The 16,207-nt window shown below is 35.4% G+C and overlaps 1 protein-coding gene across 1 annotated transcript in view; it reads right to left on the reverse strand.

The window, feature by feature from the left end:
* Positions 1–16,207, reverse strand: part of USH2A (usherin) — a 375,630-nt gene that overhangs the window by 270,617 nt on the left and 88,806 nt on the right. The window contains exon 20 of the mRNA XM_034060823.1: positions 8,316–8,546. Within this exon, the coding sequence (XP_033916714.1) occupies positions 8,316–8,546 (231 nt within the window). The remainder of the gene's footprint in view (positions 1–8,315; positions 8,547–16,207) is intronic.

Raw genomic sequence — 16,207 nt, forward strand, 5'->3', positions numbered from 1 at the left:
AAAATCAATCAGAAGGTGAAAAGCTTCCTTATATTATTATTATAAAAATTTCTTGATTAAATTCACAATGCAATCATAATCAATGCATGACACTTCACACACTTTTAGTCAATATATAATTCAGTAGTTTTTCACCATTTAAAAACAATATGGGAAAGAATTTGTATCTTTAAAAGCAGGAATAATGTAAAGGCTCAGTACCAGTCAAATTCAATGTCTTCCAGGGATTGGGCAGCCACAGCTTCTCTGGGCAACCTGTGACGATGTCTCATCACTTCACAGTAAAGAATTTCTTCCTAATGTCTAATCTAAATCTCCCCTCTGTCAGATTAAACCCTTCCCCCTTGTCATGTACCTACAGGTCTTTGTAAAAAGTCCCTCTCCAGATTTCCTGTAGGCCCTTTGAGGGACTGGAAGTTGCTCTAAGGTCTCCCCTAAGACTTCTCCAGGCTGAATAAACCCAGCTCATTCAGCCTGTTTCCATAGGAGAGCTGCTCCAGTTAAAAAATGGCATGGATTGTATAAAATAATCCATGTCCCATTTCTAAAGAAGATGTGAAGCGAAATCTTCCATTGGCAGCTTGATATAAAAATAGGAAAGCTACTGCTTTTACAACTTCCACAGCTGGGATTACTACATGCTCTGAACATTTCCACAAGCAGAAAAATATTATTTTTAACCATGCAGTGCAAAATGTCACACAACACTGGCAAAACTGGACTTTGGTATTAAAGCCAAGAAGGTGCAAATAAAATTACAATTGCATGCCAAAGCTTGTGCTGCACAGCTGGTCTATTAAAGTGCAAGAGGCAATTATGAGAAATAATACAGAAGGGGGGGGGAAGTTGTATTTTTTCCTCCCTTGTATATGGCTACAAGAAATCTTTTCTACAATTAAAAAAAAATCAGAAAAGTAGATACCTGATATTGATAGAAAGTATTTCAATGTCTAATAAAATCAGCTCATCTTACTGAAAATAATACCCCTGTAACAGTGACAAGGTCAGTATCAGCTTGTCTTTTTTGCTACATAAGTCCCTGTTGTGCATGTTAGAAAATGTTTTGTTTTGTTCATAAAGTAGCATTGTTGACTTCATTGTGCTGGATCACTCCTTTCTCTCTGTATGCAGCTCTGTCTTGCTCCCTATCTTTAGGTTTCTTGGGATTCAGAAGGAAGGAAGAAAGAAAGGAATATGCTTTTCAAGATGAAACTGTGAATTCATTTTAAGTAATAGGACAAAATTCTACCTAAAATGTCTGTGCAAATAGTTCTCAGGCAGAAAAAAAAGATGATTCCTTCATATTGAAGCCAGCCACTTGATAGTGTTATAGAAGATCTTTATCTTTCTTTCACAGAAGATAAAGACACGGGTTCAAATTGTTCTTTCGTAATGACAAGAGGAGAAAATGTAAGAAGTCAGCATAAAAATTAAAAGAATTCTTAAGAAGCCCTGTGGCAACAATCTAGACAGAAAGAACACAATAAAAAAAAGAGCTGTCCAAGAGCTCTTTAGGATATGATTTAGTACAAATTAGTGGCACTAACCAAAGCTCCATGTGATAAAGTTGTTCTCCAAGTAAGCTAAACAAATGTGCTCTTTTCCTTTCTCTGTTCAGTATTAGAAAGCTTGTCATAAGAATCAAAGAATCAGAATCAAAGAATTTCTTTTGTAACAGTTTTGTCCTCAGAAAATCTTGTTTACCTTCTTCAGCTTACTTCTCCAGTGTAACAAAAAAAGAATGATTCTTAAAAAGCCATATAATGGAAAAAAAAATGCCATCAGGGAGAAAAAGAATACATAAAGCCTAACTAAGCAAAAGGTCAGATTTCTCTCCTTCTGTTCCAGTTCTCTTCATCTTTTTAGGGTAAGGCTGAAGCAAACAAATTTCACAGCATTTGCTGTAAAGTTGTGCACACAGATTAGAGAAACTACAGACAGATCAAGAGGCAATTGACACACATCCATATACAAGACTTCTGTAAAATTACTAAAAGGCTGGTCAGACTGGAAACTGGAGCAGTAACTGGAAATACACTTGACTACATATGAAGATAAAACTCAAGTAGACAAAGGCCTAAAAAGGTCTAGCTCTACTCAAGTATGAGCAGGAGGTGGGACTAAATGACTTCTCTTCCAACCTAAATTATTATATTATTCTGATGTAATGATGAAACCTCATTTCTAACCATCTCAAACCTTATGAGCAGTCATAAATCGAAATGCTGGAAAATATGTAGAAGAGAAAAAATAAAACAGAAGCAGAACTTGCTCAAATCCTGCAACCTTCCCTCTTCCCTTTTCTATAGAAAATCGTTAATCGGAACGCAACATGAAGTTCCCAACAAAAAAAAAAGGTAGCTCATTCCTTCTAAAGGTTATTTGTTGAAACGATCAGTTTTCCTTAGTTTCATTCAGTTAATCTGAGCTTATACAGGATATATGTTTGGAAAACATTCTTGGAGATTGTAAAATCAATCCACTTATTCCAAAGTAGAATCAATTTTACCTAGGTTATTCCTGGCAAATGCTCATCCAACTAGTCTTTAAAATCTCCAGTGCCAGACCTTACTTTTTTTTTTTTCTCACAACACTGTATTCCTTTGCTTAACTAGATTGAATCTTGTGAGAAGACAATCTATTTTGCTATATGTTAAGCTTATTATGAGGGTATTGCTGCTTTTACTCACTTTAGACATGGAGAAAAGTTCATTCACTTCTTTTAAACTACACAGTTTTATATAATTTAACACCATTATGATGTCTCCTGTTAGTCCTTAGTTTTCCAAGCTATGTCGTTTTTTTCAGCCTTTCCACTTACTTTATTTTTAGACCTCCAGTCATGTTCATTTTCTTGGTATCTGATAGTAATGCATTCCATAAATTTTTGTTGGGATGTCTGGAAAAGACCTGCTTATTTGGCTCCATAAGCTAATGAAATTATTTGTGCCTTCTATCAACTAAATGTTTGCTCATATGGAGTGGAATTTGTCTTACATTACTGCAAAGAGAGTTCACTATGATGAAGACCTATGGGAAGATCCAACACAGAATGACCACAGCACTTCTGCTCAAAACAGATGTAAACGACGCCTGTGCAGTGTTCCATGGCAAACTCATTAAGAAATAGCATTATGGGAAAGATTCTCCACTCTGAGAAATATGTGTGTATCTGAGTCAGAATTTGGCAGTAAAAACACTAGCACAGATAGTTGGTTTTTTTTAAAGTACACTTTTTTAAGATGACACTAAAATGTCATTGTAAAAAACACTTGTAATGCTGAATATATGATCATCTTACCTCATGCAGTTATTTCTTAATTATTATAGAGCTGAATTCACATCATGTAGAGGCTGGCAAAGATTACATATTCCAGGCAAGACCCACTTACATTTCAGTGTAGTATCCTATTTCAGAAAACTTGGATTCAAAGCAAGGCCAAACACACAAGTTGTTCCAGAGTGGGCTGCATTTTGATTAACATTACATGAATAATTTTATTTCAAACAAGTAGCATCCAAGAAGAATCATGTCAAAATAGTAATAGCTAATTCAACCAAATTGAAAATGTCACAAAGAATCTTTCATCCACCTGAAAAAAAAATATTATTTTATCACTAAGTAAAGGCCTCCCTTCTCAGATAGGTGTGTAATTATAACTCCTGACATCAATCTCAAATTGTATTTTAAGCAATACATAAAGCATGCATGGAGGATTTGTTTTGCTCCCCTTTATAGAACTAGCATGCATATTACTTACAAAACCTAATACAATGCCATAGAATTGTCAACTTTTGTTCAATATTACATTTGAAAAGTAGTTTTGAGAGGTCAAAAGGCACATAACCTTCCACACAAACATTTTGTTACTCTGCAGTTTCTTTCTTTTGTAGCCATTGAATCATAGCTCACTTTCTGCAAAGTGAGCAGTTCTTACATACCCCTACAGATACACTGAGTCTGTCTTCATGAAGCCCAACTAGATCTCCATAGCGTGGCATTAAGGAGCTTTCTTGTTCATTCATGTGTCCAACAGATTGCAGTTTCCATTCTTTGTAGCTATAACAGGCTCTATAACATCAGCTCTGCCACAGACTTTCTGTCTGGCAATGGATCAATCAGAAGAAAGTTTCAAAAGCAATTTGTGTAACTCATGATCACATTAGACAACTGAATTGCAGACCTGAACCTCTTAGTTCAGATGTCATTATATCCCAGAGACATTCAGGGCTCAATTTTCAACCAGTTGCTCTTTGTGCCCAGAAGCTCTGTTTTGAAAGAATTGAGTATCTATTTGCTAGTAAAACTTAAAAAAGAAACTTCAATTTATCTGTTCTCCGGAGACTGATCCAGTATACTTACTTTAGGAAGCAAGTAAAACTATTCCATGGCTTTTTTTGCAAGATTTTCTGCTAAGTGTAAACAGTGGCACCGTTTCTATCTGAAGGCACAGTATCCAGCAATATAGCTGATGAAAACACCAGCTTTCTCATGGAGTTATGTTTTCAGAGACAAATGTGACCCCTACTCTCTGTAAAAAAAAAAAAAAAAAAAAAAAAAAAAAAAAAAAAAAAAAAAAGCTAAAGCTGCCTAACCCTTAGGAGGTATTTACAAGTTATATGAACATAAGGTAGTGCCTCAAATTAGAATCAAACTTGAGCCTAAGCAGGGCTCGTTTACACAGGTCAGAATTCATTCATCAGTTTTTGTATCAACCATTCAGGCACATCAAGTCCTAACCCTCAATCAAGGAGCAAAAAGGAATTGAGGAAAAACTCTATTTTCATAAATATATCTGTCAGCTTGTTAACATTCTCACGCACACAGGTACACACACACACACACACACGTCACCAATTCAGCATGCCATTTTCCATGGATTTTATTCAGTGATCTTGAAGGATCTTATTCGTAAACCTTGGTTAAACCTCTGCTAGAAAGTACATGAAGACCCTAACTTTCCTGCACAGCAAGCTGTTCTCACCCATTTAGTAGCGATGAAAGACAGATTAACATAACATCACACACATTACCTTCTTCCTTAGGCTTTTTTGGACCTAGCCATTAGACTCAGTCATGAAAGAAATAATAATTATAAATTGAATTTTAAAGCTATTTAGACACTTGGCTATTTACAGTTCTTTGAACTCCAAGACTGGCTGTCTACACCCTCTATAAAATAGACAGTACCTCTCTTGATCACTAGAGAACCAAAAAGACAAACAGTGTTACTGCAGCATTCTGACTCCAGACCAACAGCCGCACCACACAAGCTGAACTGATAAAGCAAAGCCACAAGAAATAACTAAAATGTAAAACCTTCTAGGCATTTCTAGAGGGTCTTTTAAGTATAAACTGCTTGTTAACTAGAATCAGAACTTCTGCTTCCTATTAAATCAGAATGATAGCACTTTTCTGTCTCATGAGGAAGATATGAAGATAAACATCTGCATATCCCAGCTTCAGAGTAATGGGAAATGGATGAGTTCCTTAGCTAAAACAAGAAAACTAACAGTTCCTTTGCCTGGTGGTATTTTGATAGATACAATGAATGCTGTTGTATCTAAAAACTTCAAAGGATATAAATAAGTATTAAAAATCAAGTCTGAATTTTTTTGGGAAATGACATTACAGATGCCTAAAATACTTCTTCACAGTTTGAAAAGCTGAGAAGCTGCATGTGGACTGTTCTGGCAGATACAATCGTGTTCATTACCTGACTTCCTCTCATCTAATGTGTACTTAGAGCACATCTTCCTGTGCACCTAGAGGTTTTGTTACAGACAGAAGGATGTTGCTTAGTGTAGCCAGTATTTGTTGCCTAACTTGCTTTTTTTTATTAATAGAAAAAGATGAATTTGGAATGTTTTCCAGATAATACATCTATCACTATTACCAGCACTCAGAGTGTAAGACAAGCCAGAAAGGTAGTGAGGACAATTGCACTTATTAGTAGTGAATAAACTGATCTTTTCTTTTTTTTCTGCATTTACAGTGGGAGATCCCAGACACACTAAGAAGTATCTGTCTGCTGACTGACACATACAAGATGGCACACTTTTCTGTCAAAAAAGTACACAGCTGCATGCACACTAAAGCCGTTCATCTATAAAGCACATTTGCCACCTGCTTGTCTTGAGGGATGGGTAATAAGAGAGGTTTTCAACGATAAAACAAGAGGAGAGTACAGTTAGAGAACATTTTTTGTTCCCTTAAATGACTTTCTAAGACATCTGTCTTTCTAAACTCTCCTGGATTTGCTATAATTTTCCCTCCATCATGATTTGGAAGAACGACTGATGTTCTACTTAGAAAACCCAGATTTATATTTCTCTGAAACTTTATTGAGTTTTGAAGTATCTGAATTACATATTTTTCAGTACCAAAGCAGGATGATTTAACCTGTCAGTCATTACCAGCAGATGTCTGGACAAATTGCCTAGTGTGTTTTAATTCTCCAGATATTCAAGCTAATAGATGTCAAAAAGAAAGAACAAAATCCAAAGCAATAATAGATTTATATTTACCTACATGGTTTTATCAGCCATCAGGTTCCAGTATAAAGGAAGCTTTATTTTAACATCTTCTCCCAAACTGTCTGCCCAAACTCTCTCAGATGACCTCAACCATCTCGAAGTTTATCCAAGGCCTCAGTTTCAACTTCTGAAGCATAACCAAAATCCAGACCGAATTGGCACTTGGGTAGATGAGTGTTGTGCTAGCTTGATTACAAATAGGTATCTTAACAATCCCAGTAGTGCCCTCTTCTCCAGCACTCTTAGACACTTATTATGAGAAGCAGGAAATTTAATGATACTCATAATTCTGCCTGACTGAAGTATTTAACTATGCCACAGTGATGGAGCTGAATGGAGGTAAAGAGAGAACTGCAGCTCACAATTCCTTTGGTGTTTAGATCATTGCAACTGCCAACAGAAGAAACACATCAAAGATTTTTTTACTAAATATACAGTAAAGGGTGCAAACTCTGATGTCAGAAAAACCATCAAGCAGTTTGGATGAGGAAAGGAGCCCAGTAGCTGTTCCTACAGATTCCTACACAGAGACAGGTTTTGCAAGTCAACACGGTGCCAATATTTAACTAACACATTATCACTTGTTACTATTTGACTATCATTTAAGTAAGCACCTAGGAAATAAAAAAATGAAAGTGATCTTCTACTTTTTTTTTAATCAGATTCATTGAGTGATCTTAGGCAAGAAGATGATTTGTTTTGTTTTTTAAACAAAACCTGAATTTGCACACATATTTGCAAATACCGAGATATTTGTGATCACATGTTTTGGCCGGAATTACCTGTGATGACTCTGAAAACAAGGGATGTCAGCTCAGTGCATTTCAAATCTTCAGTGTTCTGCAAGTCTACAACGCTTTGTGGTTTTTGCAGCCTTTATCTGTCTTAACAAGCAAAGCTTAGAACCAGATTAAGTTGTATTACACTGTAGCATGGTCTTCACATGAGCATGCCATCTAATGCTTGCTCTCTCTGTTGCCTAGACTTGCTTAGGATTTCCCCTTGATTTTGTTTTTCTTTCAGCCTTCTGCTCCACTATTTCTTCGTTTAAGCACTCATAGTTCATGCACACCAATACAATATTTCACTTACAGAAGTCTTCATCTCAAACATGCAACCCAGTTCATTTTCCCAAAAAGTATACTGTCTGTATCTTTGTTTTATCCCAGAAATGAAGACCTTGGCAAATTATGAGAATCACAAAACAGGATAATCATTCTCCTTTGATCTGAAAAACTCCTACTTCAAAATTAACTAATTAATCAAAAGAGAGGAGAGAGAGTATGCAAAGGTCCAGAAAAAAAAAAAAGACTTCTGTCATATTGGCAGGCTTTTTCCTTTCCTTGACAAAACAAGCAGGACCACAATGAAAATGTTCTGAACATGGAAGAGAGTGTTTTTTGGGTGCATACAACCTCAGGAATCCTCAAAAAGATAACGAAGAAAATATGCCTTAGTATTCATAGCAAATTAATCAAAAAGTTGTTATCCCAAAAGAATTAATAAAATTAACCTCATATTTAAGAGTCAAGTATGCAGCAGCATTCACCATCATGTACATCTCTGTCCAAAGGCAAGGGAATACAAATCCCACATGTCCAATAACATTTTCCACAGGCTTTTTATGTGAGAATCAAAATAGCCCATACATCACCAACAATCACATGCTCATAAATTATAAACTACAAATTTTACCATGAAAATTATATAGAAGATTAATGGTAAAACAAATGCAGAGTACAACTGATATGTTTTGTAAGTCATTTAAACTCATTTACCTGTAAAATAAGTATTGGCAGGGAGAGTGGAACTGGCAAATCTGTAATATCCATTTCCTGGGAAACGGATCCCTTTCATTACTTCTGCACTCCATGTAGCTAAAGATGCATCCATCCTTTCCACCTGGTAGACAGGAGAAGGCCCGTTAAGTTCTTCAGGTTCATTCCAGTTTATCTTCACCATTGTGCTGTTTATTCCTTCAACACGAGGGGCACTTAGTTTCCTTGGAGCTGTGCACAAAAAAAAAGCAAACAAACAATTACCCAGGTATCATTATCCAGAATACTTGGAAAATTATTTATTCACATATTTTTTGCAAAACATCCTGCTTCAGTTGCTGATCATCTGAAGAATAAAGGCAGATATCCACTGAAGCTTAATCAGGGGGAAAACAAAACAAATACTCAAACATTCTTATAAGTATTTACTTGTAATTCCACAAGAAATACCTTACTTGTTTCTTCAGGTTTGGATAAAGGTCTCTAGTACTATATCCAAAATACTCTTTTTTTTCCGTAATCCTGAAGAATCTGAGTCAGCAACTTCATAAAAAGTATATTCCTTCCTTGCTTAGCCTCTCATGTCATATTCACGGTAAGCATGTATCTATATGACTTTCAGCGGTGGATTTGAATGAAAGACCAAAGGCGAATCTTAACAGTTAATTAACTCTTATTATATCTCAGCAGTCCGGTACATGACAGCACAAGTTTTTCATCACTAAACTCATCCTCATCAACAGAAACAGAATAGCTATCTGTCCACAATACTGGATGCCCACCAGGTTGCTTTCCTCATGGTGTGCACACAAGGCATTAGCATATGTTCAGATAATTATTCAGCTCAAGAAAACAGTCACCTCTAACTTTTTTCCACCAACACTGGTGCACAGTAAGACTCCATACAAAGTTGCTTCCACGAAGGTATCAGTGTTGATAGCTTTACATTATTACAATGAAACTCCCACCATTAAAACCAACACTTTGACGTCTTTTAAACATTCTGAAGACCTTTGTCAATCTATAGCTGAGTTTTGAATGAAAGTTTATTTAAAATATCATCCACTAAACCACAGGAGGGCAGCACAACTTGTTTGGGTAATGGCATGATGGCCATAGAGGTAGGAAAAAAATGGACCATCAGTGAAACAAGAGAAGACATTGCCTGATAAAGTACAACACTATTACCTACAGAATCTATATTAATCTTATCCTGCTTTTTCTCTTATTTCCCCTTTTCCTGATAAAAAGAAGGATTTAACAAAAGAAACTTTGTACCCAGGAAGTGAAACACATTGACAACTTGCAGAAACTACTTGTTCCCATAATGACACAGCAAAGAGCAATAAATGCCTTTCTACAATAATAAAATGTCTATTAAAATATGGGCCTTCAAAATCTGACATATTACTTCACAGCACAGCATTGTATATAGTTCAAATTCCTTCGAGAAGGAGAAATTGCTTAATTTCAAATTAATTAAGAATGAGTTGTTAAATGTTTGTGCATCTCCAAGATCATCAGCATGGTTTTATTTTTTACTATTTGCCTGTAGCCTGTTACTGCTTGTTTTTGGGTTTTTCTTCCTCTCTTCCCTTTTCTTGCCCCTTCCTACCTTGGTAAAATATTCTTCTTGTAGAAAGCAGGGAGTGGGAGTACCGGGAAGCTGCCAATGGCACAAATGCACTGTAAATTCCTGCTTAGGCATCATTTATGACTTGACAATCTAATCAGCATCTCACGCTATGGTAGAAATTTACTATGTCAAAATTGAAGTAATGCAACATGAGGTCACAAGCTTTCCTGCATATGTAGGGCACAGCACTAATGAATTGTGGTATTATTGCACATTTTAAATAGAAAACATGGCTTAACAATCAAAACTTCACCTTTGAGGGAACAAGCATACCCAGGATTTTAAATGCAAACAGAAGAGGTTGAGCCCTCCAGTTTAGCTTACTGCTGGTAAAACAGAAATGTTAAAATTTATTAGTTCTGAAAGTCATACAGCTAACTAACAGTCATGACAATAACTATATCTTCCTTTAAAGTTTAGTATTAATAAATGGCAGTTGCTTGGACCATAATTATGGCATCTCTGATATCCAAATCTGAAGCTTTTATGGGGCTTATGCAATTAACTACTTAAATGCATCGTAACACTTGCTTCTCTGACAGGGACATATTGATTTTTTAATAATTTTCAAGTCTCCTCTAGCACAAATAAATGTACTACAGTTACTGTTAATGCACTGTGTATACGCATTAAACACTGGCATGACACAATTTATTATTTTGTGATATATGGAACAGAAGCTACCCTTTCAGAAAGTAACATCCTTGCTATTAACAGTAGTATTTAAACTACAGTCTCATTGATGCTTGAGAATTTTTGATCGTCAAGACAGAAGACTACATAATAGGTTGCACAGGTAAGATAGAAAACAAAACAAAACTGAAAACCAAACTCTGCACAAGGACAGGACTGAAAATAAATCTGTGGCATCAGCCCAGCAGGGTACTAAATGCTGAAATTAAAAACATTCAAGACTAAAAGATACAGTATAGATTTTCCTAAAGGTGTCACTGTGGTACCTGTAGCTACTTTCTGAATGATGAATCGACTATAATTTTATCTTTTTTTAATTTTTTTTAGTCATGTTCTGTTAAGACACATCTGTCAAAATAATGAGCATACTATATTTTAGTGAATTCAAAGTCACATTTTGTGTATTTTAATTATGTAGTTTTAATGTCTTGCTATATAATACGTATTTAATATATTATAAAGCTAAAACAGTATTTAAAAGCCCATGATTGCTGCATGCCATTGTGTAGCAGAGGGCACAAAAAAAGACCAATAAAGACAGATGGTCCATACAGCTTATGCTGAAGTCATATATCTAAATATAGATGTCACTACACAGGTCATTACAAATAAGCCTTTCCCATGTGTTTATGCACACATATGTACACAAAAATGAAGTTGGTAAGTAAAGAGCAGTTAATTTTGTTTTGTTTGAAATAATATCATTTTAGTTTTAGGCTCAAAGGCAGATGCCAGCATTTCACTCTGAACAGATGGTAATTCCATCTAATAGTGCATCTCTGTATTAGTAAGGTCTGTTGTGTATACAAACAGTAATAAACACTAGGTAAGGATCAAAATAAATTTTAATTGTTGACATTAAATTCTGGCAGGTGCAGTTCTAAGGATACAATACTCCTTTCTCAAGTCTGTCAGGTTTACTAATACAACTGCTAAAGCTTTGCCATACTCTGCCAGATTCTTGTCCCAGGAATAATATGTTTACACTGTGGCTAAATTTAACAGGCTTACATACGTTCGAATAACTACTGCTCAGCATACTGTAAGTAGGTATTTGTCTAGCCTCCCATAGAAGTCTTCAATCAGCCATTCTGAATAGTTCAGGAAGCTAACAGTAACAAAAAGTATACAGTTCATTATTGTTCAGTCAAATTCAAAATGCATATGAACAAATTAAAATGGAAGGATGTGGCAAATTCCACAACGAAAACTTAACTTTTTTACATCTTGGAGTTTACCTTGCAGGTAAATATCTTGCCTCACTACTGGTACCATCCCTTTTGTTTTTGCGACAAGTTACTAGTTCAAAGAACCATTAGATTGCCATAGCATTTCTGGTATGATCTTTTCTTTCTCTGCACTTCACAGTAGTACCAGTCATTTCAACAGTAAATGAGTCAAGAAATAAAATCTTCTGACAATATTTTGGCTTTTGGAAGGCTCGTTAGAATCCATTTCAGACTCTTCCCCAAGAAAGAAATAAACCCACCCATAATGGATATCAAAAGAAAATTTAGTAACATGGTTGTGTTACAATCATATTTCTTTAGAAATAGATGTAATACCCATATTTTTTAAAAATTGTGAAAAATATATTGCTTCCACCATATGGGACAACCAACGACTCACCAACCGATTTAAGATGCAGCATATTGAGCTGACCATATGTTACAGTGCTGTTGAATGGCTGAGTGATTCATGCCCGTCACATTCTAGTATATCAATTAAAGCTCCTTGAAGTCTGCATGATTTGTGTCTCTGTTATTAAACCCTGCTAATTCATCCCACTTACACATCTGTTATAAATCTCTAGGAGTGCTGCATGATTCATGGCAATCTGTGAGCATGGTACAGCAAATTCTTCTCCTTGTAATTAACAGTAAATTGTTTTACTGCCATGCAATGAATTTTTCAGTTATATTGCAAATGAACTCCTAAATGCACGATTCTTTCCGAAGAACTGACTTATATTATTAGGCAATTAAAAAGTATTGCTTTGAACCAAAAGCTTTTAATCAAGAGTAATGCAACTTAAACATAGCTTAAAAACCTTGCAAATTTGACACAGAGGGAAAAGAATAAACTGAGCTATTTTCTGAAGTATAATATGTGGTTGGTAGGGGTAGAAGAAACAAACAACTTTTGAGTCCCTATTAATTTCCTGAAACTCAAAGAGCAGTTTAAATACAGCTTGAACACTTGGCAAGACAAGTTTAAGCTGATACTATTTATCTCAGAAGTTACTTAAGTCATCCGTCATTATGAAATTTCTCAAATTACTTTACATTTTCCTAATTGTAAAAGAGCGTCTTTATTCTTGAAATAAATAATTGGATAATTAGCCAAGCTGAATCATCAGAGGATTCCAATGCTGCTCAAGTGTTCTTGTCAAAGGTGAAGCAAATTCATTTCAGCTTTGCCTCAGCTCTCTGAAGAAGCTTTGATTTTTTTTCCCTGCTACATTCTTGGCAGCAGCCTCAAATTCATGAGTCCATACATCAAGTCAGTAGTTTAACAACAAATGAAATTAAATTCAAAGAAGGGAAACTAATTGAAGGACAGCAACAAAAGTGTTTGGTAATGTGCTTTTTAATATGGCATGCCACATTTGCATGATAATTTTTCCTTTTTAGCATGGAGCAGAAAGTGACTAGCTTAATGAGGGATTATTCAAGACAGGAATGAACAAAATGCATTCATAACTAAGAACAAAGATTGTATTATGAAACGGAAACAGACAACTGCCGAGAAGTAACTGGATGATTGGTTTATGCATTATGAATAAAAAGGTAGAAAAATATTTATATTAGTATTCGCTAATGACTATATATATACAAGATTGTTGTAATTAAAATTATAAATTAACATATTAAGAGTGCTTGTTTAATCACTTTGGGTCTTATTCACAATGAAGAGATTTATGTACATGCATGGAAAACAATCTGTGTTTCCAGGCCAGCAGCAAATGGTCCTCATATTCCTCTTCCGTAACAAAGGAAAATATACATTACTTCCTACCTGTTTAATGGGTATCTGAGATTTTAAAACTGAGGCATAGCATTTTGCAGAAAAGCACTCTATGACAAACTTAAATGCTGTATTGCCATGACAAATGGGTTGAGGCTTTTCGAAAAGGCTTGCACTGGACCTTACTTATGAATGGAAAAAATGGAAAAATTACTCAGATTGAAAGGGTAATGAAAAAGAAAATGACATCAAGGAGTATAAGACAGCCCAGAAAGCCCATCAACATCATTACCCCAGCAAACCCAGAAGCAACTCCAAAGCCACCAATACAACTGCTTGAGAAGTCTGCCAAGAAGCCAGATGCAGCTGGTGATGGAAGAATATCTTCTACAAATTAGCTTCTGAACCCTGTAATTGCCATCAAAAGCAAAGGATCAGGAATACAACATGCTAGGGTACATGGCAGCAATCACAAAGCCATACTTTCATATGCCTTAAAAAAAGTTTTTTAAATTCAGTTTAAAAAAAAAATTAGAAGGGCAAAGAAAAGATGAACTTAATTACAAGAAATAAGCTCAGTCACACAGTAGGTAATGAAACAGAGCTGTATAGATTGTTTAAGGCACCATTAGTCTATCTGTCTAATGGGTGTGATGTCATGTTCGAGAGGGGCAGTATAGGCAACTATACTAATCCAAGCACACATGTGGCTAATTCCATCCTGCTGCAATGTCAGAAATTGCTGGGAACACATTTCTCTGCCTGACTGAAATATTTGGAAAACATGCATGTTTTGTCTTGAGAGGTGCTGCAAAAAACAATGCAAGTAATTCATAATTTAATGCAAACACATTGTCACAAAAATATCACTTTTAAGAGGCTGGGTCTTTCACTGGTACCATTAAGTATAGCTCTGTAGATCCAAGGTACCACCTCAGAATCCTACATGAGATAAAACCATAGTGCAAAAAGCACTTTGGAAAATAAAACCAATAGCCTAGGACCTTATTAGAAGGACAGGCTGAATACCATTCTCAAAAATATACAGGAATTCAAACTCAGCAGAACCTGGAAAAAGGAACAAAGTAAAATGTGCTCTATGTGCTGAGGTGAAAAATGCATTTACTGTCCAGTATTGCTTTCAGTTACATACATGCAGTTCCATTTGATGATCATAAGATAGCAAAGACAAAAAAAATCAAACTCAAATTGGATTTCAAACAAAGTATTAAAATCTAACTTTTTCCTCATCAAACAGCCCAGGTTTTCAATTGTATGTGCACAATATTGCAGTGCAAAAAGAGTATATAAAATACCACAAGAATTATGAAAAGCACATCAATTTAATATTTAAAACACTGACAAAAAAATTATGAAACAATTGAGTCTTGAAAAAGCCAGCTATTTGTGTATTTGTATCTGGACATACCAAATTGAAATTCTCTTTCTGTCCAGTCCCTTTGAGTAACAGAGATGGGTTAATTCTCTTCTTCCATTACCTTGGCATGCTTGCTTTGACCTTTCATCCCAACACTGCATTACCATGTGACATTGATTTCCAACACTCTTTACCATTCCTGGAACTGGTCACACATCAGGCATACATGTGCAAATTATTGATCAAACCTGTTTTTTTTTCCTGGTGTCATATGCATTTGTGACAGCTTTCACTGAGCTTTTTTATAAAATAATTCTTAATAATTTTATTTTGTTTGCTTCTTCCCTTACTGGTTTTATTGTCTTCTTTTATTACCATTTAAAACTATCATGAGTGTATATATTGGTGAGATGGCGTATCCCTGGTATGGATGCCCATACTGGACCAGGTTAGATAGGAGTTATTTATGTTTGCTTCTGGATTATTTTAAACAATTTTAAGTTATAGTCCAAAACACTTTTCATTGGAAGATCAGCAGACTATTTCTGATGCTTCCACTCCCTTAGGTCTTATCTCTACATTCCGCTGCTGACTGCAGAAGTCTCTTTTCTTTGTCTTTTAAATCCTTTCTCAAAATCTCTTACTTTCTTCCTCAGCATTTTTATTTGTAATGATTTCATGCCCTTGTTTCTGCCTTTATTTTTATTTGCTGTGTTATGCTTTATAAAAAACATGTTGCCAAAAAAAAAAAAGAGAAGGATTTATTTTAAAGAGTATCTTTTTTTTCTAGCTAGTCTTCAGATGAGCCTAATGGATATCAATAAAACTTTAAAATTACTTTGAGTTTTAGTGGCAAATTTCAAAACGCATTCGCAATTCCAATTGAAAATTTACAGTTATTGAGACATGGCAAATTTAAAGCCATTGAGGTAGCCAGCCATTTAAATGGTCCATGTGATAAGTCAGTACATGTGGAAAGTGTGGAGATGGTTTCATAGAATCATAGAATCATAGAGTAGTCATCTAGTTCCAACACCCCTGCCATGGGCAGGGACACCTCACACTAAACCATATCACCCAAGGCTTCATCCAACATGGCCTTGAACACTGCCAGGGATGGAGCATTCACAACCTCCCTGGGCAACACATTCCAGTACCTCACCACCCTAACAGGAAAGAATTTCTTCCTTATATCCAGTCTAAACCTCTGCTGTTTAA

The sequence above is a fragment of the Melopsittacus undulatus genome, chromosome 3 (genome assembly GCF_012275295.1).
Source record: "Melopsittacus undulatus isolate bMelUnd1 chromosome 3, bMelUnd1.mat.Z, whole genome shotgun sequence".
In the NCBI taxonomy this organism is placed as follows: Eukaryota; Metazoa; Chordata; class Aves; order Psittaciformes; family Psittaculidae; genus Melopsittacus; species Melopsittacus undulatus.